Consider the following 26,098-nt stretch of genomic DNA (forward strand, 5'->3'; position numbering starts at 1 on the left):
CAGACTTGGACAACTTACAGGCAAAGGCTTTCCTGCCTCGACAACGAGCACTGACTCTTGTATCTCTTGCTCACCAGCTGCAGTCTCAGCACTCTGCGACTGCATGCCAATTTCTCATCCTCCTGGGACACATGGTGTACTCAGTCCATGTCACACCAATGGCCCGCTTGGCCATGAGACTTATGCACTGGATTCTGAGGTCTCAATGGACTCAAACTATTCAGCCTTTGTCTGCCATTGTCCACGTCACCGACTCACTCCGTCTGTCTCGCGCCTGGTGGAAAAATCAGACCAATCTCCTCCAGGGATTGCCCTTCCAGGTTCCAAATCCTCAAATCATTCTCACCACCGATGCTTCCAACCTCTGGTGGGGAGCCCACGTAGCCAATCTGCAGACACAAGGCTCTTGGTCTCCAGAGGAAGCCAAACACCAAATAAATTTCCTGGAGCTTCGAGCAATAAGATATGCTCTCAGGGCTTTTCAGGATCGCCTCTCAAATCAGGTCAACCTGATTCAGACTGACAAACAGGTGGCCATGTGGTACATCAACAAACAGGGAGGTACAGGCTCCTTCTTCTGTGTCAGGAAACTGCACAGATATGGGCGAAAGCGCTCTCCCCATTCGATGTACCTCAAGGCCACCTACTTACTGGGAGTGGACAATGTTGCTGGCAGACGAGCTGAGTTGCGTCTTTCACCGCACGAGTGGTCTCTCAACCCCTTGGTAGCGAACTCCATCTTCCGACAATGGGGATATCCTCGGATAGACCTCTTTGCGTCTCCTCAAAACCACAAAGTAGAAAACTACTGCTCTCTCATTCGCAGCAAACACTCTCAACCCAGAGACGCATTCTCCCTCTCATGGGCAAACCGGTCTGCTCTATGCATTCCCTCCACTTCCTCTTCTCTCGAAGACTTTCGTGAAGTTACGTCAGGACAAGGTAACTATGATCCTGATAGCACCTTACTGGCCATGCCAAGTGTGGTTTCCAATTCTTCAGGATCTCTCCATCTACAGGCACATTCTCTTGGGAAAGGACCCGCTTCTGATCACTCAAAACGATGGGTGCCTTCGCCATCCCAGTCTTCATGCCGTGTCCCTGACGGCATGGATGTTGAAAGGTTAATCCTTCAACCACTTAACCTTTCTGAACCAGTTTCCAGTGTCTTGATTGCTTCACGGAAGCCTTCCACAAGAAAAGCTTACTCTTACAAATGGAAAAGGTTCATATCATGGTGCTCTTCTCAGTCCCTTGACCCCTTTTCCTGTCCAGTCCCGAACTTTCTGGATTATCTCTGGCATCTGTCAGTCAGGTCTAAGACCTCTTCCATCAGAATGCATGGCAGTACGGTGCCGCCTTCCATAAAGGTGTCGGGATGTACCTATATCAGTACAACCCCTTGTAACACGCTTTTTGAAGGGCTTGCTCCATATCAAGCCTCCACTACGTCCTCCGGCCCCTTCTTGGGACCTTAATCTGGTTTTGGGTCAGCTCATGAGACCACCATTCGAGCCTCTTCACTCCTGTGACCTTCGATATCTCACATGGAAAATGATTTCCTTTTGGCTCTCACTTCAGCTCGCAGGCTCTAGTTACCTATCCACCTTACACTAAACTTCTGCAGGACCGAGCGGTACTCCGCACTCACCCTAAATTTTTGCCTAAGTTAGTTTCGGAGTTTCATCTTAATCAATCCATCATACTACCTGCCTTTTTTCCCAGGCCCCATGCCAAACTAGGAGAACAGGCTCTGCATACCCTTGACTGTAAACAGGCTCTAGCGTTTTATCTAGACCGTACAGCTGCCCACAGGGAAAGCACTCAATTATTCGTCTCTTTCCACCCTAACAAGTTAGGGAAGCCTGCGGGTAAGCAGACTCTCTCCTCCTGGTTGGCGGACTGCATATCCTTTTGCTATCAGCAAGCAGGCATTCCTTTTCAAGACCATGTTAAAAGCACACTCTGTGAGGGCCATGGCGACTTCAGTAGCACACCTACGATTGGTGCCGCTTCCTGACATTTGCAGGGCTGCCACCTGGAGTTCTCTCCACACCTTTGCAGCCCACTATTGCTTGGACAAAGCCGGAAGACAGGATTCCATCTTTGGCCAATCTGTCCTCCGTAACCTTTTTCCAACGTGACATACCAACACCCTTCCGCCTGCCCGGTGGGGTTCAGGATGCCCTCTCACAAATTCCACCCCAGTTGTTGTGCCTGTTGCATGCTGTTGGGTACATTTGGTGCATGTTCGGACATCCTCAGCTCGGTACTCACCCATATGTGAGGACAACCATCCTGCTTGTCCTGTGAGAAAGCAAATGTTGCTTACCTGGAACAGGTGTTCTCACAGGACAGCAGGATGTTAGTCCTCACGAAACCCGCCCACCGCCCCGCGGTGTTGGGTTCGTAACGTTTTGTTTTATTTTTCGGCACTGCCTGTAGCTTTCAAATAAGACTGAAGGGGGGACCCTGCTGGCTGCAGGGTTAGTGCCATATTGGGCATGCCCAGTAGGGGCCGGTGAAAGTTCTGGAAACTTTGACAGAAGTTTTCCGTGATTGGGCTCCATCCTGATAATGTCACCCATATGTGAGGACTAACATCCTGCTGTCCTGTGAGAACACCTGTTACAGGTAAGCAACATTTGCTATACATCTATGCATATGCTGCCTATTTTTTATTTTCTCTCACTTTCTCTCTCAAAATATATATATATATATATATATATATATATATATATATATATATATATATATATAGTCATAAAAAAATAGGTGGTATAAATCACTAATTCAAGTTTTCGAGTATAGAAGCTATCTGGTGGATTTTAAAAGCCCTACACATGCCAAATCCAGGAGATACACATGTCTTTGGCTGGCGCGCACTGTGTGGATTCTTAAGCACCCCTGTACACAAGTATCTCTCTGTTAACGCACAAATTAAAATGTTCAAAAAAGGGGTGGTGTGTGGTCATGATGGTGGAAGACCAAGAGATATGCTGGTAAATACCTGCACGCACAAGTGCGCCAGAAGTCTTCACCGCATAACTTTACTTCTGCTACTGCTGGCATGTAAGTCAAAAAACCAAAAAAAAATTAGGACTCGTCCGTGAGGTTTTGAGGGGTGGGCCTAATAGGGGAGAAGGGAGCCTTTAAAATTAGGGGGGAAAGTTAGGAAGTCCTATCCCTACACTGGGTAAGTAACCTCGATGTGCACCCTTTATAATATTCCCCCCACTTATGCAGCATTTGCGCGCACATCCATGTAAAATTGAGTGCACATGTACACGTGTGCACAGCTGATTTTTATAAAATACACATATATGTGCGTGTATGTTATAAAATCGTCCCATCCATGTGGTGAGCCGGCATACGTGCGGGTTTTAAAATTCTCCTCCAATATGCACAAATGCTGGGAACACAATGAAGTAATTTAGAAGAATTTTTTAAGAAATATAGAAAAGAAACAATATTGATAACTTTCCGAAAGACAGTACCCTCCATGAACCTCAAGGATCATTTTCAAAAAAGTACTTCTCTTTCACTTCCAAAAAAGAAATATAAAATGTATTATTTATAAAAGTGTCTCCTATCCAGTCCTGCCAGCTGGTACGCAATGTTCAGAAATGTCAGCTATTCAAATTGTAAAATCAATTGATGTCCAATGGCACTTTAGAGAATGTTATTTTGAGACTGGCAGGTGCTCCCCAGTTACCTGCTTTAAATACATGCTTTCAAAAGTGTTATGTATATATGTGGGGGTGTGTACAATATGAAAAATTAGGTTACAGAATCTAACTCTGTCTATTTTAGTTGAGATTCCACTCTTTCTTCAGGTTGTAACCTTTAATATCCTGGCTGCCAGCTGAGCAAGAGGTGGCAGTGTTTTAATGGTGTGCAATCTTGGGAAAGGATCCAGATAGTTTATCGAGCTGGGGTGGGATGAGAGAAGTGCTTTCTTGCCAGCATGGAGACTTGGGCCCAGAAATTGGAATGTAGTTTATCCAATAAAGCGTGGGTTTAGATTTTAAAATTGAATAGGTACTGTTCAATATCAGTGAGTGCGTGTGACTGGAAATATAAAATTATGTATACAGTTTAGATTTCAAAGCAGCTTATAACTCTTGTGTTAGAGAATATGAAAGAAGTGGCACTTGTAGCCTGCCTTCTTTACTTTTGCCCTGTTATGGGCTTTTGGATGGTGACAAATGAAATAATTAAGGAAATATTGGATGTGAAGATCCCAGACTATGTGAGCCTAGAGGGCGATCCTCGCCAGTTCTGATTCTGAAGCAGTTATTGGCTGGTCGGGGTGTGATGCTGCCTAAGTGGCAGGAGAATGCTCCTCTTTCAGAGAGTACTATGCAGAGAAGGACATGTCTGAGGAAATGTGTGCAGAGGTCAGCCCTTGAAAACTACTGTAAATGTAACATCCTTACCAGAAGTGAGAGAAGCACTGCTGATAGAGCGATTCATGTGGGTAAAACAGGTCTCTGAAAAGGGCTTACCCTTTAACTGATTGGGGGAGGCATTCCTGGGGGTAAGGATTGAAACAATGCCTAGAGCCTGATTATTCAGAGCCATTTAGCTGAATAAGTTCCAACATCTGGCTAAGTGGCGGTGTCTGAATACCTGACTGCGTTCAGCGACCGCCACTTACCTGGCTACCTAGTTATCTGACTAAGTAGTGGACAGGAAAGCAGTGTAATGAGGAGGAGCAACTTATCAGGCTATCTTATTTGGATAATTAATGATATTTAGAATTCTCCGACTAACCCCAGATTCACCATTCCGCTATAATTATAATTATAGCAGAATGGTGAGTTGCAGAAAAACACGGGCGGGGGCGATACTGAGCCAGTGGTTGCATTGCATCGGTGCGTTTTTGCTCGCTGCAGTTGCAGCCGCGCTGCCCACACTTACACCCATAACACCGCAGAAAAAGGTGGTGTTTCCGGCACTACTGCCAATGATAATGTGTAAAATATTATCACCTACAGCAGTAATGGCATCAAAATGTTATTAACCCCGTCCTAACCCCTCCCCTTTCTCTCATTTATATCTTAACATCACTATGCGGTAGTTTTCACGATAAAATTCTAATGCATGCGATAACGACCCATCGCGTTTTAATGAATGATCCTGTACGTTAGCTGCATAAATTGGACCTTCTAATGAGCAGGTCTAACCTTAGCTCTGGCTACACTTAGCCAGCCAACTTAAAGTTATCAGAGTAATTGCTGGCTAAATTATCAGATATATTATCCAGCTAAGTTATCTAGCCAGCCATCTTTGAACATGGACCTCCTAGAAATTAGCACTTTTTTTTGGAAATTTTTTTTTTATTGTCAAAGTGCAAAGTTTGAAACCACTGCAAAATTTAAAAACAAAATTATTTGCAAAGCAGACCTGAAGATCAAATGGTTTGAAATACTTTCGTGGCCTTGCTAAAAACCCGGGGGAGGGGAATAGAATGGGCTTCATTTAAACAGATGTCTGCATCAGAGAATCCTTCTCGATAAGCTGCAGTATTCAGCTGTGATGGGGAAAATGCTTACATCAGTTTAGGAGATGGAGAGATGCCGTGGGAGGACTGTATCTCATTCTTGTGGCTTGGGTTTTTCATACTGTTCTCGTCTCTTGGCTGACCAAGCCATAGAGGTTAGGGAGATTGACGGTGGTTTGAATGGGACTAGCCGTAGAGGGAAGGAAGGAAGAGGCTCTCCCTCCTCATACTGAAGCTGATTTCTTCCCTTCTAAAGCCCAGTAGCTCTCGGATTAGACAGGCTTGGTGATTCTCTTGCATTAGGGAAGGGGTGGGAGACGTATATTCTGGGGCCCTATTGGATAGACACTGATTTCACTCCTCTCTGTAAAAATCACAGCACAGAGTCTTCAGGTCCTCAAGATGCTTCTTGTCTTCCAGAATTAAAGCAGGAGATCACAGAACCCCAGGCAGGGATTCTTCAGTACAAGTCTTACAGACGGTTGAGTGAACACAATTTCGAGCCCTGGAGAGCTCTATAGAATCAGAGTAGATATAGCAGTATTCTAACTGCACTTCACACTTTCTACCTTCACTGTTATCCTTTCCCTGTGTTGCTGGAAGCTTTGATTTTAGGGAATTTCTTTTGCAGGTCACTTTACAAAGTAAGAAGCCAACTCATTCCCTCTAGATTGAACAGTATTCCCCTGTGATTTTAAACTCCTTCCAAACCCTGGGGTCCATTTTCAGCCTCTGTGCAGCTCGGCTAATGAGCAGGATAAACATACCCAGCTATCTTAAAGTTAACGGGTTATGTCTAACCGGAAAACTTTACGACAGACCTATTGCCTGACCAGAGTTAGTCGCATAAGTTAAGCGGCTAACTCCAAATATCTGCTTAACTTATGCAGCTAACTCTGCTCCTCCTCAGGACACATCTTGCCCGCTCACGGAACGTCCCCTTCTTAATTGGGCTAAATGTAGCTTTTGAATATAGACCTCCTTGTGACCAGTAGGTACAAGTAAAGGGGACATGTAGTGAGTGAACCAAGACTGAAAAGCACTGGCCAGGTAGCCCGCCCTTCCCCCCCCCCCCCCGAGGATATTCTGCAAATTTTTAAAAGGCATTAAAATCTGGCGCTTTATAAAAGATGTTGAGACCTTAATATTGGTTTCATATTGTTGATATCTGTTCCCACTACAAGGGTGATGCAACTGAAACGTTCTTTGTTTTCTGATGTACATAAACATATTACAGTGGACTCTTAGCTTTTTTATTTTTTTATGAATGTTTTTGTATACCATACCTTGATTTTGGTTTGTTGTAGCTTTATTTAATTTTTATACATTTTACTTTGTTTTACTGTTTCTTAGTTCTTATTTTTTAAGTATTTATTTCTATTTTGATTCTTTTTGTATTTGTCGTTCACACTGTTTTTCCATAATTTATTTTACAGTTTTATCTCTGTAATGTACAAGATTGTCTTGTCTTAGTAATTATTTTTTGATGTATGTCTTTGGGTGTTTAGAGTAATTATTATAGGATATGATCGCTGTTTTGTTTTGATCAACTATTTTAATGTACAATGATTCATTTTACCATACATCACATTGATTATATTATAAAAAGGCAATTCTTCAAATATACAAGAGTGAAGGAATGCCAATAGAGCTTTGGGCTGCTGCTTCTGGATCCTCCTTCAGGAAGCTGTTTTCTCACATTCTGGACTTGTAAACCTAATCTGCTGTTTTTGGGTTTTTTTCTGCCTTCTTCTGACACTTTAGCTATGCAGGAAGCATCCAAGAAGCTGACTGAGTGCTTGCAGGAAATTTACGAGCCAGACTGGCCTGGGAGAGAAGACGCTAACAAAATAGTTGAGGTGAGATATCATTATTACAACATAAGAACATGCCATACTGGATCAGACCAATCAATCCAGGCCATAAGAACCTGGCAAGTACCCAAAAACTAAGTCTATTCCATGTTACCGTTGCTAGTAATAGCGGTGGTTATTATCTAAGTCAACTTAATAGCAGGTAATGGACTTCTCCTCCAAGAACTTATCCAATCCTTTTTTAAACACAGCTATACTAACTGCACTAACCACATCTTCTGGCAACAAATTCCAGAGTTTAATTGTGCGTTGAGTGAAAAAGAACTTTCTCCGATTAGTTGTAAATGTGCCATATGCTAACTAGTGTATCTAAATCGGGTTTTCCCCAAGATGCTATATGATGTTTCGTGTTATAGAACTGAAAGAGGGCAGAGTTTGTTCTGTGCCTAGGAGGAGGAATCTAGGCAAGTTATGGATTGTGACTCTCATGTTGGAATTTAGCCATGCAAGGAATTAAATGTCTTTTTGTGGTCTTTAATGTTAATAGTGTAGGTCTCTGTTTAATTCCCCACTTGCACAATGCCGCAGATTGCATTGAAAGGCATTGTCTCCCAGCTGGTTCAGAGGGAACAAAAGTGCAGTGCCGAGTCAGACCAAAGGTCTGTCACCCAGCAATTTGGCTCAGACGTTAGCCAGTCTGGGTCACAAGTACCCAGCAGATCCTAAAAGTAGATCCATTTTTTGTCATAATGCCTCTGAATCGCTCCATGGTGAGACTGCACCTTGAGTACTGTGTACAATTCTGGTCGCCACATCTCAAGAAAGATATAGTTGTGATGAAGGCACAGAAAAGGGTGACCAAAATGATAAAGGGGATGGAACTGCTCTCCTATGAGGAAAGACTAAAGAGGTTAGGACTTTTCAGCTTGGAGAAGAGACGGCTGAGGGGGGATATGATAGAGGTCTTTAAGATCATGAGAGGTCTAGAATGGGTAAATGTGAATCGGTTATTTACTCTTTTGAATAATAGGACTAGGGAGCATTCCATGAAGTTAGAAAGTAGCACATTTAAAACTAATCCCTTACCATTGACCCCCTGATTCGCAAAATTATGTCTCACCCCGATATTCATGGGTTTGATAAGCAAGGCCAGGTCTTTAAAGTAGCGAGTTTGCTGACGACGTTTTGATGTTTCTGACCCGCCCACAAATTTCCTTAAGGCATCTGTTACAAGTGCAAGAGAGATTCGGTATATGCGCGTGTCTTAAAATCAACAGAGACAAATCGGAAGCTATGGATGTAGGGCTGAACTTACAATCGGGTTGGAAGGGAACGTTCCCATTAAAATGGGCACCTGACGCTCTCAAGTACTTGGGGATTACCATACCCAATAAATTAGATTTCATTTATCACCTAAATATTCACCCGAAACAAATGGAGGGTCTTGCCTTTATCCCTGAGAGGCCGTGTACTTCTTTATCAAATGATAATTGTGCCAAAGTGGCTCTACACCCTTCAAATGCTCCCGATTTGCCTCTCCTCGTCAGACATACTTAAACTTGAACGAGCTCTTCGCAGTTTCCTATGGAGGGGTAAGTGGGCTCGCATATCTTTAAAAATGTTATACCTTCCACCACAGAAGGGCGGAGTGGGATGTCCCAATATCAGAACTTACAATTTAGCATGCATTCTGCGCTATGTCCGAGACTGGATTTTTGGTTCCTCCTTTTACCTCCCCAATATGGTATTAAAGATGTGGTACGAAGTGCCATCTTTAAATTTTTTGATACACGCGAAGATAGCGGATGTCCCTTCACACCTAAAGAGGCATATCTTAGTCTCCACATGTAGGACGACCTGGGCAACCCTATATAAATGGATTCATCAATCACCGAGAATTACACCCTTCTCACTTACACACAATAATGCTTATTTTCTGCCTGGTGTTGGGGACACTCCCTTTCGCCGCTGGCATGCTAAGGGTTTTAAAATTCCTTATCAACTGATTACTCCGCTTACTGGGATATTATATAGTTTCATGGAGCTTCAACAACAATTCTGTATCCCACATACAGATTTTTATGCCTTCTTGCAGATTCGCCACTTCCTGCAATCTCGTGTGCCGAACTGGCAAAATACCTCTGTTACTGAAGCTCTACAGAAAATTCTTAATACTGGGCCGCATAAACGACCCAGGATTTCCGCTTTTTATAAGGAATTAGCCCCGACGACCGGGGAGCATCCTCTACAGCTCCTATATCAAAAATGGTCTGGTTGGTGTGATTTTAGTCTTGCCTATGATGATCTTTTACGCTGTTTTTCCACAATTGCAGACATCTCCATTAATGAGGAATTGCGGGAGACCAAATATAAATTTTTATGGCAAGGGTTTATAACTCCCATCTAAGCTTCTAAATCAAAATTATGTGATTCCCCTTTCTGTAAAAAATGTGGGGCCCTTCCAGGTACATATTTTCATGTTTTCTGGGAGTGCTTGACTGTTCAAACTCTATGGCTGGCGATTAACTCTTTCTGCATGCGCATCTGGCAATGCAAAATCCCTATGATACATGAACTCTGGTTGTTTGGAGTTTTGGGACGGGATGTACTCTCGGGTCGCAAACGCAAGCCATTAAGAACCTTTCTGATCAAAGCAGCTATAGTAGGGAAGAAAGCGATTCTTACTAAGTGGTTAGACAGCTCTGCTCCAACATGGGACCTGTGGTTTAAATTGTTCCTCTGGCTCTATACGCACGAAATGTACGTTTTATCGCCATCAACATTCTTCTCAGCAGCTTGATACAAATTAGGTGAGAAATGGTTCCCAATCTTCAACTTAAGATATCGAAGGTTTAGACGGCTGCTTAACGAAAGCCTTGTATGTGGCTATGCCGAGCAACACTCACCCAAGGGAGGGGGAGGTAGATCAGCAGGTGGGGGGATGGGGGGGGGGGGAGGGAGAGGATAAGTGGGACGAGTATAGGGCTACAGTAGTCTATACAGGTTGACTGTGCACCTTGCTGTTATTTCCCTTAACTTTGCTGGCCCCTTGGAGCCAAAGTTCATATCTGTTGTACATTACCGACCCTTGCTGTAATGTTTTTTCCTTACATGTTCTGTACTGTCTGTTGTACCTTATCATTCCACTGTTGCTTGTTTATGGTTTATTTTGAAAAAACCCCAAAAACAGAGTTTCAAAAAAATAAATAAATAAAACTAAGAGAAAATGCACAATTAAACTCTGGAATTTGTTGCCAGGGGATGTGGTTAGTGCAGTTAGTGTAGCTGGGTTTAAAAAAGATTTGGATAAGTTCTTGGAGGTGAAGTCCATTACCGCATTGTACCTGTTATGTGCTGGGGCTGTGTGCTTTGTTTGCACTGCTCTTCCCATGCTGTATCAGTTCTATCATGTGATAGCGTGTATGTGTTCGAGAGAGTGAAGCTTGCACTACTGCTGCCTGAGTATACCTGTTCTGTGCTTAGGGCTGTGTGCTTTGCTTGTACTACTCTCCCCGTGCTGTACTTGTTCTGTGGTAGGATAGGTTGTATGTGTCAGAGTGAAGCTTGTACTACTGCTGCTGTGTTGTACTTATTCTGTGGTGGGACTGAGTGCATGCATGTGTGTCTGTGAAGCTTGCACTGTTGCCACCTGTACTATACCTGTTCCATGCTTGGGGCTGTGTGCATTGCTTGCATTCCTTTTTCTGTGCTGTACTTGTGTGGTAGGACAGCATGTGTATGTGAGCACAGGCGGCAGCAGTGCAAGCTTTACTCTGTCTATTCTGTGGTGAGGTAGTGTGTAAGGAGGGGGGGGGGGGGACTTTAAAATAAAGGTGAACCTTCCCCTTGAATCTTTTTTAATCCCAGGACAAGCAGGATGCTAGTCCTCACATATGGGTGACGTCACTGAACGGAGCCCAGGCGGGAAAGCTTTCTGTCAAAGTTTCTAGAAACTTTTGACTGGCCCTGTGAGGCCACTGAGCATGCCCAGCATGCTATGATATTCTCTGCCACAGGTGTCTCTCTTCAGTCTTCACTTTTCCGCGCTGCCATTCGCACCGCGGACTGATAGCCCTCAGTTGGGAATCTCTTTTTGACTGAAAAGTCAATTTCTCAAAATATTCTCTGTCACGGGGAAGTCTCTGCCTCGCCGGCTGGTGAGTACTGTCTTGTAATAATTTTCGGCTGAAAATTTTTTACACACACATTCGTTTCATCGACGGCCGTCGATCGAAAATGGCGACCGGTTTCAAAAAATGTCCGGTATGTAACCGAAATATGTCCATCACCGATCCACATTTGGAGTGTGTACTGTGCCTCGGGGAACAACACGACGTCAGCACATGTACCAAATGCGCAGAAATGACAGTCAAGGGAAGAAAAGCCAGGCAAGAGAAGATGGAACACCTTTTTTCTCTTCAGCTAATCCCTTCTCCCTCAAAAGCACCGAGGTCGTCTCCAGCGGGAGCAACAAAGAGTTTTACTGAAGAAACCGCGTCCGGATGGCTCCGGTGATCGTCCGTCCTCGCCATCGTCTGTGATCTCCACGAAATTGACAGACCGTTCCAAAGCCAAACATTACCATCGACATCGTCCACATCTGTGTCCCAGGACGAGTCGATGCCAAAGCGGCCTAAACATCAAGATACGTCGGTGGTTGGGCCTTCACAGTCACCACTACCTACGACGTCATCGATGGACATCGTGGCACCGCCACCGCATACACCATCGTTGTCTTCACAGCCAGAATTGTCTACACTTATTAGACAAGCTGTCCTACAAGCTCTACAGGAGCAACAAATTCAGACAGGCCGATCGATGCCGATACCCTCGATATCGATGCCGATACCTACATCCTCAGTATCGATGCCGATGTTTTTTCCTACAACATCGATGCCGGTGATAACACCGATGACTACAATATCTTTCCTTCCAAGATTCTCAACTGGATTCATCACCACAACACCAAGGCTCCAAACACAATCCACATCGATGTTATTTCAAATTCCATTGATTCCATCGACAGCATCCCTGCCACCACCAGATCAACCTACCGAAATACAAGATGAGGCTTTTTACCGTCGCCTCCTACAAAGGTACCAGAATGTCATCGACAACTTACCACCTATCACCCCAAGAACATCTGCAGAAACTTTCATCGATGATCCTCAGCCTGGGCCTTCAGGACTTCATGTCCCACCAGCACCAGCAACCCAGTCAACTTATAGGGAAGATTCAGAAGACTCCTGGGATGATGAACCTTCTCAATTTTCTTCAGAGGAGTTCATGTCTAACCCTTCTTCACCTGACAGAAGGAAGAAGACACCCTCAGAAGATCTTTCCTTCTCATCATTCATACAAACTGTCTGATTTCCATTCCATTTAAGTTGACTGCCGAGGAGGACACAAGAGCACAAATGCTTGAAGTGTTACAGTTTGTGGATCCACCCAAACAGGTATTAGCAGTACCTGTACATGAAGTCTTACTGGATCTTCAGAAGAGAATCTGGGAACACCCAGCTTCAATCCCTGCAGTCAACAAAAGAGTGGAAACCACCTACATTGTTCAACCAGCTCCAGGGTACCAGAAACAGCAATTGCCACACCAGTCTGTTGTAGAATCAGCACAGAAAAAATCTAAGCGTGTGCGCCCACATTCCTCCATCCCACCAGGCAGGGAGCACAGGTTCCTGGACACAATGGGTAAGAAGATTTACCAGAGTTTCCATGCTGAGTACAAAAATATCTGCATATCAGCTCTACATAACTCAACACCAGAGAAATCTCTGGAAAGAGATGGAACAATACATCACTTCCCTACCCACACAATTTCAAGAGCCTGCTCAAGCAATCATATCGAAAGGTCTTGAAGCAGGGAAACACGAAGTAAGAGCAGTATATGATAACTTTGAAACTGCTTCAAGAACAGCAGCAGCAGGAATCACTGCTCGCCGGTGGGCCTGGCTCAAAGCATCTGACCTCAGGCTTGAGGTCCAAGATAAGCTTGTTGACCTTCCCTGTCTTGGGGACAATCTCTTTGGAGATAAAATTCAAGAGGCGGTACAACAGCTGAAAGATCACATGGAGACCCTTAAACAACTGTCTCAAACCCCTCAAGAACCTGCTAACCAAACTTCTCATCGTCCTCCACGTAGAGATGTGAGACGCTCTTATTACAGGCCTCGCAGGTATTACCAACAAGCAAATAGGGGTAGATCTACCAGGCCAACACAACGCTCCCAAGCCAGACAACCCAGACCGGCTCGTCCACAACCTCCTCCTCAGACAGGGCCTGCAACAGGCTTTTGAGGACTACACCAGAGGACAAATTCGGCCTTGCAATCCCAAGCCAAATCTTCCAGTGGGAGGCAGAATATCCCTCTTTCACACAAATTGGCAAAATATAACCTCAGATCAATGGGTTCTTTCCATAGTCGCCCGAGGTTACAAACTAAATTTCACTTCCATTCCTCCAGAATGTCCACCAACATTCTGCCAACAACAAAACTCTCAACTTCATCAATTACAAACAGAATTATCCACCCTTCTGAGATCCAGGGCCATTCAATCAGTGCCCCGGTCACAGAAGGGCAGAGGATTCTACTCCAGATATTTCCTCATTCCAAAGGAAACCGGAGGCCTACGTCCTATCCTAGACCTCAGAAATCTCAACAAATTTCTAAAGAGAAAAATTCAAAATGGTTTCTCTAGGCACCATACTTCCACTTCTTCGAGCAAGGGACTGGCTTTGTTCTCTGGATCTTCAAGATGCTTATGCTCACATTCCAATATACCCTCCTCATCGCAAGTACCTGCGCTTCATGGTACTCCATCAACATTACCAATACAGAGTTCTACCATTTGGACTAGCATCTGCTCCAAGAGTCTTCACCAAATGTCTAGCAGTAATAGCAGGACACTTGCACAAAGAAGGTGTCCATGCACCTTGCCCTGAATCCTCAAAAAACTGAACTCATCATTTCCAACAAACATCCCCCTCCCGCCATCCCTCTTGGCTACTCCACTATGTCTTTCCCCTCCCACACCCGTAACCTTGGTATCCGTATTGACAACCAGCTCTCTCTCAAACCCTTCATTAAATCTATTCTAAGTGACTGCTACTTCAAACTCCAAACAATCAAGAAACTCAGACCCCTCCTATACCTCACTGATTTCCGTACAGTACTACAGTCTATTATATTTTCCAAAATAGACTACTGTAACTCACTCCTCCTTGGCCTCCCTGCTACACACACCAGACCATTACAACTCTTGCAGAACACCACAGCACGCATCCTTACTAATGCCAGAAAACATGACCACATTACCCCGACACTCATCGAACTCCACTGGTTACTATACAATCCCGCATCCTATTCAAAGCCCTTTCCCTTATACATAAAAGCATCAACAATGAGAACACCGACTGGATAAACCCCCCTCTACTTCCTCGCAACTCCACCAGACCAACTCGTCCTGCTCTCCAAGGAACTCTCCGCACCCCCTCTATCAAATCCACCAAACTTTTCACCACAATGAATAGAGCGTTCTCACTGGCCGACCCCACCCTATGGAACTCCATGCCCCCAGATCTACGCAGTCTTCCACTCCCAAATTAAAAAAAAAAGCTAAAAACCTGGCTGTTCCTACAGGCCTACCCTTCATGCGATTTCCACCAGTCTGACAACCCACAGAGCTGCAGTTAGTACCTCTGTTCTGAACTATTGCAATTAGTACCTCCGTTCTGAACTTCCTCTTACAACTCCCTGCCTCCTCACCTTGTGTCAACAAGCATTTAGACTTCTTATACTGTCCCCCCCTCTCCCCCCTGCTACAACTTTCCCTGAAACACTACTCTATTAAGAGTTTGTTCTATCCCCAGCTACTCTACCATACCTTGGACTGCTTTTCTGTAACACTATTATGCCTGTAATACGCTTATGCCTTCCCTGTTACTCAAACACATTATGGACTGTTTCTCTAACCAAATTATGGTCTATATACCATTGAATTCTGTAAATAGTTGCTCAGTTACACAGATTATCTTGTTATAGTAAGTTACTGTACATTTTGTTCCTGTTCTATGTAAGGGCTTTCCCAACTAGTTATAAGTTATATGTAAACCGATACGATGTGCGAACGGTTGTCGGTATATAAAATTCTTTAAATAAATAAAATAAACGTTTTTCCATATCTAGATGACTGGCTCATAACTGGCCCGAACTGTGGGAAAACGAGATTTCCCGCGGCGGGCCGATAACGAAGATCGAACCAAAAGATTCGGCCGAAAATTGAATCTGATTGGTGAATGAAAGAGGAGGCGAGCTTAGCCTTGTCCTCATTCACCAATCATGGAAAAAAAAATAAGACATCCCGGAAAATAAGCCCTAACCTGTTTTTCGGAGCAAAAATTAAATATAGGACCTGTCTTATTATTGGAGAAACACGGTAGGCTCTCACAGGCACACACACGCACATACTTAATGTGTGTGTGAGGCAGAGGGAGCCTGAGAATGTTAGAGGGAGTGTGTGAGAGAATGAATGTGTTGTGCATGTATGTGAGAGGGAAGATAAAATTTGTACAGCCCTATCCCCCCCAATCCACGATGATCTCAGGGTGACTGGAAATCAAAAGATCCCAGGTATGGAGAGCAGGAAATTTTTAAACCCTTATTAATTTTAATTATTGGGTGTAATTTGATGTTTCTGCTCTTTTGAAATGTTTAATTTTTCTGGGGGAAATAGAACATTTTTTTAATTATTGGATTTTTTATTCATCAGATGTTTGAAATATTTTATTGGTGTTTGGGAAATTTTGGATATTCTATTAACTGGTTTGAAATATTTTCACTTTTTATGAATATGATTTTACTATTATGATTTATATTACTTAATTTTATTATTTAAATTTTTTTATGAAGAATGGTTATGTTTCTGTTTTTCCATTGTTGCTCTGCATGTAGGGGCTGGCTTGTTGTGGGTTCCAGTTCAGTTCTTCTCAGCACGTTTCTGTTCATACTTTCTGATTTCTTTATTCTGTATTTGGTCAGGGTCTCTCTGTGTTCTGCATATGTGATGGAGGGGATATGTGATGGGTAGGGGCATGTCAGTTTTTAAAAATAAAGATTCCAGGAAGGAGCTGGGCTTTATTTGATGGGTCGGGACAGAGACTGAATGAATCGGGGGAGGATCACAGTAATTGTTCACACAGGGCAGCAAAAAACCTAGCACCAGCCCTGGGGGTAACCTGCAGGGAGCGGCAGTTACTACCCTTAACAGAAGGCATGGGGGTAAGCTGCAGGGAGCGGCAGTTACTACCCTTAACAGAAGGCATGGGGGTAAGCTGCAGGGAGCGGCAGTTACTACCTTAACAGAAGGCATGGGGGTAACCTGCACGGAGCGGCAGTTACTACCCTTAACAGAAGGCATGGGGGTAAGCTGCAGGGAGCGGCAGTTACTACCCTTAACAGAAGGCATGGGGGTAAGCTGCAGGGAGCGGCAGTTACTACCCTTAACAGAAGGCATGGGGGTAACCTGCACGGAGCGGCAGTTACTACCCTTAACAGAAGGCATGGGGGTAATCTGCAGGGAGCGGCAGTTACTACCCTTAACAGAAGGCATGGGGGTAACCTGCATGGAGCGGCAGTTACAACCATTAACAGAAACATGGGGGTAACCTGCATGGAGTGTTAATTACTACCATGGGAAACTTGCTGGGCAGACTGGATGGAACATTTGGCTGTCTTCTGCCGTCAGTACTATGTTACCATGTATGATCTGAGTTCTGTGCGTGAACAAAGATCTACAAAGGAAGAGCCAGATGTGAGCATTAGGAGCTTGTTCTGAGGCCCAGTGGTGTGAAAAAAACAGAATAGTGAAGGAGAGCTGCCCATCCTGAGCTCTGATCCAGGGAGTCTAGAAGAGGAAGGAGAGATGTATAAAAGGCGAAGATTCAATCAATTACAATTAGAAATTCAGGTACCAAATAAGATCCTTGGAATCCATGGAGCCTTAAAGTGCAGTCCAAGGAGTGAGGGGGATCCCAGGAGGGCGCACACTGTAACACACAAAAACCTAGCACCAGCCCTGGGGGTAACCTGCAGGGAGCGGCAATTACTGCCCTTAACAGAAGGCTTGGGGGTAACCTGCACGGAGCGGCAGTTACTGCCCTTAACAGAAACATGGGGGTAACCTGCACGGAGCGGCAGTTACTGCCCTTAACAGAAACATGGGGGTAACCTGCACGGAGCGGCAGTTACTACCCTTAACAGAAGGCATGGGGGTAACCTGCATGGAGCGGCAGTTACTACCCTTAACAGAAAGGCATGGGGGTAAGCTGCAGGGAGCGGCAGTTACTACCCTTAACAGAAGGCATGGGGGTAACCTGCATGGAGCGGCAGTTACTACCCTTAACAGAAGACATGGGGGTAACCTGCACGGAGCGGCAGTTACTACCTTAACAGAAGGCATGGGGGTAACCTGCATGGAGTGGCAGTTACTACCCTTAACAGAAGGCATGGGGGTAACCTGCACGGAGCGGCAGTTACTACCTTAACAGAAGGCATGGGGTAACCTGCACGGAGCGGCAGTTACTACCCTTAACAGAAGGCATGGGGGTAACCTGCACGGAGCGGCAGTTACTACCCTTAACATAAGGCTTGGGGGTAACCTGCACGGAGCGGCAGTTACTACCCTTAACAGAAGGCATGGGGGTAACCTGCACTGAGCGGCAGTTACTGTGTTACAGTGACTCAGTACTGAACGACTGTAACAATTACCACTCATTAATGTTGAACATTTTAATAAGGACTTTAATATTTTGGTACACTGCCTTTTTAGAGCAGTCTCCATTTAAATGCCTTGGGTCTTTGAGGTTAATTCCCTCTCCCCACATCCTCCTATCGAGAAGTACATGTCAAGATTTGGGAGACTGTGTCACTGAGCCCTGGTATAGAGGGGTGCTTTCCAGATGTGTTTTTATCTATGGCCCCTCAAGTCCCTGAAGAGCCTATATTCCTGCTAAACATGAAGAAAAAAGTTACATTGTATTTACATTTTTAACTTTTATAAGGTATTTTAAACAGGCAATTTAACAAAAAAAAAAAAATGGGATTAACAAGCCCTCACGGTAATAACTTTCATAGAGGCTATTTAGCTCAAGAAAAAATCATGATAGGAAATTGAGCTTTCATCTCTTGGGAGGTACAGTAAAGCAATGAATCTGCGCCATGCCAACAAGCAAGCTTAATGGCATCGTAATTTCAAGCCGTCCAAATGCTTCGCGGTCTTTTGCTAGGAATCAATACTTTAGATAATGCGTGGAAGATGGCAGCTTGGACTTGGGGTCCTTAACACACTTTCAGAACTGGTGCTGACAGATGCATCTTTGAACAGCTTGGTGCGAATGCTGTTCTTGAAATCAGCTTATTTCTATTGTAAAACAATTTAATATGTATATTTTTTAAAACTCTCTATTAGGAAATACTGCTTGTGTATAATTGAAGACTGGTGAAAACCCCCCTCCCCTTGACCATTTGGTTACACACGCAGATAGACACACAGTTCTACACGTGAGAGATTGAATACATGGGTTAGGCACTGCAAATAAAGCTCCGGTGATCTTTCTCTTCCAGTAACACGTGGCACACTGAAATAGTCTGGTACTGATAATTACAACAAGGAAAATTAGACGCCAGTCCAGTTCCTCTCCTCTGCTCCTATAGCACAGTCCAGGCTAATATTACAGGTACCAGCTTGTAAAAATCCCTTTTTTTTAATGTTTCGAACTTTGACTTCCAGTTGCTGATACCACCCAGACTTTTCCGCAGAACCCCAGGCTCCGTTCTGGTACGTCGAGCTGTCTCCACCAAGACTGCTCAGCCTCTCTCTTCCTCTTGTAAACTCCACCTCACGCTTTACATCCTCTCTCCATGACTGCAGACTCCAGGCCCGAAGAGGCCCTGTCCCTTAATGAGTGAAAACCGGGAGCTACTCCAAGAAGTGCCTTCCCTCAGCATACGAACTGAACCCCAAGCCCTCTCCAGAACTCTGCTCTGCCAATCCCTGAGAGAACACGCTCACAAGGCCTTCTGCCTCCTCGGAGAACAAGGCTTCTCTCAGACCCACCCTGGTGCTCTCCGGCATATGTAGATTCATCTGCTGCAGATTCATTGGGAGGATCCTGAAAACCTGACTGGCCTTAGAGAATTTGCTCATTTTATTCCATAGTAGGGACAGAGGAGAAAAGGAAGGAGAAAGAGGGCCAAAATAAGTTTCTGCTGTCTCCTGGCTCTCAGGTGAAAGGCTTAGGGGTAGATTTTAAAAAGCATTTACTCGAGCAAAACTGGTTTTTGCTCGAATAAATACACTTTACTCAAGTAAGTGGGCTTTTCAAAATTGCTACAATATATGCCATTGAATTGTCCATAGGATTTACTCAAGTAAGTGCACTTTACTCGAGTAAATAGCTTTTGAAAATTGCTACGATAGTATGTCACATTTACATGCGTAACTCCTTTGAAAATGACCCCCTTAATCTTTTATCTGTGTTCTCCCATATTTGTAAAATTTTTTTTTTTTCATGGCCCTGCAGTTTACTGTCACCACTTTGGACTTCCAGCTCAGTTGGAACAGATTTCTTTTGGTCCAGAGCACCTTGAGCTTTCGTTCCCAATCACCCATCTTATCTCTGCTGTCACAGTGATGATCACAGGGCCAGGGATCATCACTGTGACAGGGATAAGATGGGTGATTTGGGAACCCGGCTCACGTGATGTGGTGCTGTTGAGAGATGACAGACTGGGCCTGGGATTCCCACAAGGGCCTGGCTGGCCTGAAAGTTCAACCCAGGTCGCCCGAATGTTTGTGTGCAGCACTGGGCAGTCTGTGAAAAGAAACACTTTTCACTGCTTCTGTAGGGCTTTCTGCTCGCAGGATGGAGGTGAATGTAGAACTGGAGAATGTGGAGGCAAGTAAGGGCTGGTCTAGTCTGCCCCATTGCCTCCCTCGGAGCTTTGTAATGTGTTCCAGCACATGCTGAATGACTGTTAGTGGGCTGTCTTGTGTAAAAGGTCCCAGATGAATAGCCTGGAGCAGCCTTGGGAATGTGTTTGGAGAATGAGAAACCTGTGGCAGTGACATTGTCTGAAGGAGGGGGAGGGGAGAGAGAAGCACAATTGCAGAAGAGCGAGGATAATCCAGGCCCCATGTCTGAAGAACTTTGCTTTTTTCCACAGTGTCTCTGCTCTTAAAGTTGATTTTTAAAGGCCTGGCAATCAAACCCCAGGGGTCTGGAGGACCTATCCCTTAATGGGGCGAACTAGGGATGAACTGGTTTAACTGGCAATGGCGTTGGTGCACGCCACTTTTAAAATCCTCCAATTTATGCAGTAGAAGCTGCATTTGCGTGCACTTGCACACGCCCACTTAAAATCGGGTGAGGAGGTGAACTGGAAAGACTTTGCATTACCGGGGGTCGAGCGGTGGCTGGCCCCAACAACTCAACTTTACATCGGAGAACTGTTTCCTTTGGGACGCTTTGTGTGGGACACGCTGATGTCACTTACCCAGACTCAGGAAAAGAAGGTATTTAAAGTGCCTTCCGTGATTCTTTTCCTTGAGGTGAACTGGGAAGACTTTGCCTTACCGGGGGTCGAGCGGTGGCTGGCCCCAATGGCTCAACTTTACATCGGAGAACTGTTTCCTTTGGGATGCTTTGTGTGGGACATGCTAACATCACTTACCCAGACTCAGGAAGGTATTTAAAGTACCTTCCTGCGGCCCGCAGTCGACACTGTTGCGCTGACGAAGCCGCGTGCGACAAAGGGGCGTGCGCAGCTTTGTCTGTTCGGCTTCGTCTGGTTTCAGAGAGTCTGAAGAAAACTCTGTTTCTCCAGTTGATAATAGCTATTGAATATCCTACCTCTTCTACCTCCACTGGTGCTCCAACCATGAGTAAATTGGATGGGGGAAAAACCGTGAAGGTTAAATATTTCTAAAATAAATGCCTCATGCAAAGCGTAAAGGTAAAATTCAGGTAGAGATCCCGACTACCCCAGTGACAACGTTACAATCAGCCATAACAGGTTTTTTCTCCCCTGCGAACCTATTAACTCCGAATAGGCAGTCTGCTACATTGATAGACGAAGAGCACACATCTTCTATGTTGGACACTCATAGAGCTCCAGAGATACCCTCTCATCCAAGTAGCCACCAACATCAGATGACTGAGATAGCCGGTCTACCCAAGTTGGTGACTGAGCATCCCCATTGGGGTGGATAAAGATGAAGTAGTGGCTGCTAATATGTTCATTGGAGAGTCTGGAAAGGAATCCCAGCTGCAACAGCAAACCTCTAGAGCAGCTGGAGGGGATAATCCAGATTATGAACCAAGGACATTCTCACCTGTTGATAGAGAGGACTTGAACATGAGGCAACATGTTCAAGAGTCCAAGTTGGGTTTACAACCTTTGGGTTTACAGCTGGTATCTAAACAAGAAATCACATTGGAATTGGTATGGAAGGCTCTGACTTCATTAGAATCATCTATTGCAATGTTGGCAAAAATGTCAGAAACAAAAAATCATATATGTCAATTAGAACCAGTTGTCAATGATAACACTAAAAAAGTGAATGTAATAGAAAAGCAAGTGTCTCAATTGCAAGAAACACAGCGTAAAATAATGCAAGGAGAAACACAAAATCTAGAAAGATAGAAACCCTTGAAAACGAGATTAGATACAAGAACTTGAGAATTGTGAATTTTCCTTGTGTAAGATTAAGTCTTCCTCTGGATATTTTTAAGAGGTATCTTGTAGAAACCCTTTATTTCCTAAAGAGGCAATTCCATCAATTGCAAAAATATTTCTCTTGAATGAAGGAAAGAGGGATAATAAGATACAAGAAAATAGTAAACAATTTCAAAGTGAGGGAGGTAATATAACAGATTTGTTAGAACAGTCTATGGAGGAGCAAATAGACTTCAGGGGAACATTACTGGTTTCATTTATATTTCATACTGACATTCAGTTTTAAAACATTTCTTTCGCAGTAGATCAAAATCTTTCTTAGGTGGGAAAATCTGGGTTTACCTGGATATTGCAAGGGAAACTCAATTACACAGGAAAACATTTTTATCTATGCGACAGGAAGTCAGAGACCTTGGAGCGGATTTCATAGTGAGATAGCCAAGTAAATGTGTTATTAGATTGAATAACAATAGATACATATTTTTTGAACCTGTTCAGTTGAGATCATTTATTAATGCAAAAGCTCCCAAAGGTGTGGGAAACCCAACATAGGAACTGGGGAAATAAGAAACTTGGTTCGTATAATACCTGAAAATTTTCTTATGTGATGTGCTGTAATAAAAGGTTAGGAGCACCAGAATTTCTTTTGACATGTCATATGGTTAACTTGTATGATGCTGAAAATGATGTTTTTCTTTGAGAAATTTTAATGGGAATTTTAATTGCCTGTTTGAGTTTAAATTGAATGTATACAATTACTTGAAATGAATAACTATGAAGAATGACTGGTTCATTGATAATTGTAATGTTGTCTAAGTAATGTTAAAAAATCATAAATAAAGAATTAAAAAAAAAAATCGGGCGCACGTGCCACCTGATTTTATAACATGCACGTATATGTTATAAAATGGTCGCCAGCATGGGCAGACACCTTCAAGCCAGTTTAAAGGTTAACGTCCCTGGGAGGATGATAATAGAGCAGCTTGAATTTTCCCACTTGCGCACCTACGTCTGCTTGTAACATTCGTGGATAGTGCCAGTTACATCTGAGCGGGAATAATTTTCTGCATGTAGATTTATGCACATGCTTCCAAAAAGTGAAAGGACGCGCACAAATGCACTCCCAGTTCCAATGCTGCCGCCACCCCCTTTGTAATACCTCTTCCTAGAATAGGATAAAATAAGCATGAAATGGGGGCATGTGTGCTTTTAGACATCAGCCTCTTGACCGTGCATGAAGCCCAGGGAGTCCCATCATGCCCTGGGGATGGGCTGTGCTGCACTCTGGCAGGTGCACTTTGAGATCCCAGTTCTCTTCTTCCTGGATCCAGACACTGAGGAGAAACCAGTTAATAGCAGAGGGGACACTTCAAAAGCCTCCGTACTGGTGCTGGCTGGCTGATCACTAAGCAGTCAGGGGTATGGAGGTCACTGACGTGATCATTCAGTGCGGGATGTCCTGGGTTGGCAATCCATCTGCAGTATGTGGATAAAAGTGACAGCTTTTGGTGGTGGTGGGGGGGGAATGTGGCGGTAGTGAACAGCTTAGAAACTGGTCCTTTAATTTGCTTAAGAACATAAGAAGCTTCCATACTGGGTCAGACAAGCTTCCAACAGTGGCAGGTTACACGTACCTGGCAAGTACCCAAACAGTAAATAAATCTCATGCTACTAATGCCAGTAATAGCAGTGGCTATTCCCTAAGTCAGCTTGATTAATAGCAGTTAATGGACTTCTCCTCCAGGAACTTATCCAAACCTTTTAAACCCAGCTACACTAACCACACTAACCACATCCTCCGGCATAAATTCCAGAGCTTAATTATGCGTTGAGTGAGAATTTTTCTCTGATTTGTTTTAAATATTCTACTTGCTAACTTCATGGCGTGCCCCCCTAGTCTTTGTATTATCTGAAAGAGTAAATAACCGATTCACATTTACCCATTCTAGATGTCTCATGATTTTAAAGATCTCCCCCCTCAGCCGTCTCTTCTCCAAGCTGAACAGCCCTAATCTCTTTAGTCTTTCCTCATAGGGGAGCTGTTCCATCCCCTTTATCATTTTGGTTGCCCTTCTCTGTACCTTCTCCAGTGCAACTATATCTTTTTTGAGATGCAGCAACCAGAATTGTACACAGTATTCCAGGTGCAGTCTCACCATGGAGCGATATAGAGGCATTATGACATTTTCCGTTCTATTAACCATTCCCTTCCTAATAATTCCTAACATTCTGTTTGCTTTTTTGACTGCTGCAGCACACTGAGCCGACGATTTCAATGTATTATCCACTATGATGCCTTGATCTCTTTCCTGGGTGGTAGCACCTAATATGGAACCTAACATCGTGTAACTAGAGCAAGGGTTATTTTTCTCCTTGTGCATCACTTTGCTTACATATGTTTCCAGAAGAAGGAAACCTCCACATGTTTCTTGTGCAACCAGTTCATTAATATTAGACCACTTGGACTCTTTCCCTCTCTCTGACATGTTTGCTTTGCCAAAATATTTGTTTCTGTCTTCTCCTTACTGTGGTTGGGGTTTCTCTGCCGTTTTTGACCTTGCAAGTTCATTGCATTTAAATAGCGTACTCCTATTTATAATCTCTTATTTATGGAGGGCAGGCTAGTAGCCTTGTAGAAGATAAGTTTGTGGTTATAGCAGAGCTCTTGTGGAAAGGAGATTACACTTAGTTAAAGCACCAGGACGTTAAAGCAGGCTCCAGAATATCAGCTTGCTGGTTTCTCAACACGATTGCTTCTAACTTTAGATCTTATTCATAACTTTCTTTTTTTCTTTCTTTTTGTATAGAAAGTGTACTGCTTATACTCTTATACATCTATTTATTGTCATGTATAAATTGCCTTCCAAATTAAAAAATCACTCAGTGATGTACAATTTTAACATAAAATAAGTTAAAATAATACAATAATACAGAATAAGACAAAATACTTCCTTCCTGTAGGCTAGGAAATTATCAATCCTGCATACCTCAATAATCCATATAGCCAGCCATATCTTTAAAATAAGATACATATTTATTATGGCCATCCATCCTCGACTATGAAATTCTTTCTCAGAATCCATTCTGTATATGCTATATTCATATATTCATGCTTTACACATGTGGTGAAGATCTTGTCTTTGGTTGTCCGAGCTGTATTCAGGCTTTGCCTGTATTGGAGTGGTGCTTGTGTGGGGCTCTGAAGATTAGCTCTGCCTTATCCATTTTTTTATATAGGTTCACAATGTTTGAACCAAGCATGAGGAGGGCTTCAGTGGGAAAGTGAGGATGTAGCAAGAGGACCCTTTATATAACTAGCCTAGTGGTTATTTCTAGCCTTGTGCTTTGGTCACTGTGTGGTGTGATTTATTTATTTTAAAAAAAAGTATATACCACATATCAAAAAATTTCTAAGCAGTTAACAGGAAACAAACCTAAAATCATAATAAAACAAACATCATACAGAAATAGGCAAAATTAAAACAATGTTAAAGTAAAAAATAAAATATGTAAAATAAAAAACCCCCAAACATGTCAGTAGAAGACTGCCTGAAAGTCATTGCTTAAGAAGGGTTCCTCTTGCCACAACACTTGCCTAGGTTGTGATGGAATCCAGTCACATCTAGTAACATGGGAAGTGACAGCAGGTAAAGACCAAAAAGGACACAATCAGGGTTGTGATTGCTCCTCCTGCAGAAAGGTTACACCTGTGGTACTTCAGGTCTTTGTAAAGAGTGCATTGTGTTCCTTTACATTTTGTTAGTCTTGTTTTACAAATCAATATTGAGAAATATAAGAACATGTTTTAATTTGACATCCCTTAGCAGTGCTATGTTCTCTTTGGTTGAACAGCCCTTCTGGTCAGCAGGCGCCTCTGGGGTACAGTCTCCTGCAGATCCTCCTTTTGATTTCTGTAGTAAATAGCCACTCTGCCATATTTGGTTCAATTCTTGAGGTTAAGTAACCCTGCGGCTTTATTCTTTTCTTAATATTTATTTCTACCTCCCTTTGGGGATGATGTAACAACACCC

At 43.6% G+C, this 26,098-nt stretch overlaps 1 protein-coding gene across 8 annotated transcripts in view; it reads left to right on the forward strand.

The window, feature by feature from the left end:
- Positions 1 to 26,098, forward strand: part of BIN1 (bridging integrator 1) — a 288,905-nt gene that overhangs the window by 184,941 nt on the left and 77,866 nt on the right. For all 8 annotated transcript variants that reach the window (XM_029605136.1, XM_029605137.1, XM_029605139.1 and 5 more), the window contains exon 4: positions 7,271 to 7,365. In XM_029605136.1, coding sequence (XP_029460996.1) covers positions 7,271 to 7,365 — 95 coding nt within the window. The remainder of the gene's footprint in view (positions 1 to 7,270; positions 7,366 to 26,098) is intronic.

This window comes from Rhinatrema bivittatum, chromosome 6 (genome assembly GCF_901001135.1).
Source record: "Rhinatrema bivittatum chromosome 6, aRhiBiv1.1, whole genome shotgun sequence".
Classification (NCBI taxonomy): Eukaryota; Metazoa; Chordata; class Amphibia; order Gymnophiona; family Rhinatrematidae; genus Rhinatrema; species Rhinatrema bivittatum.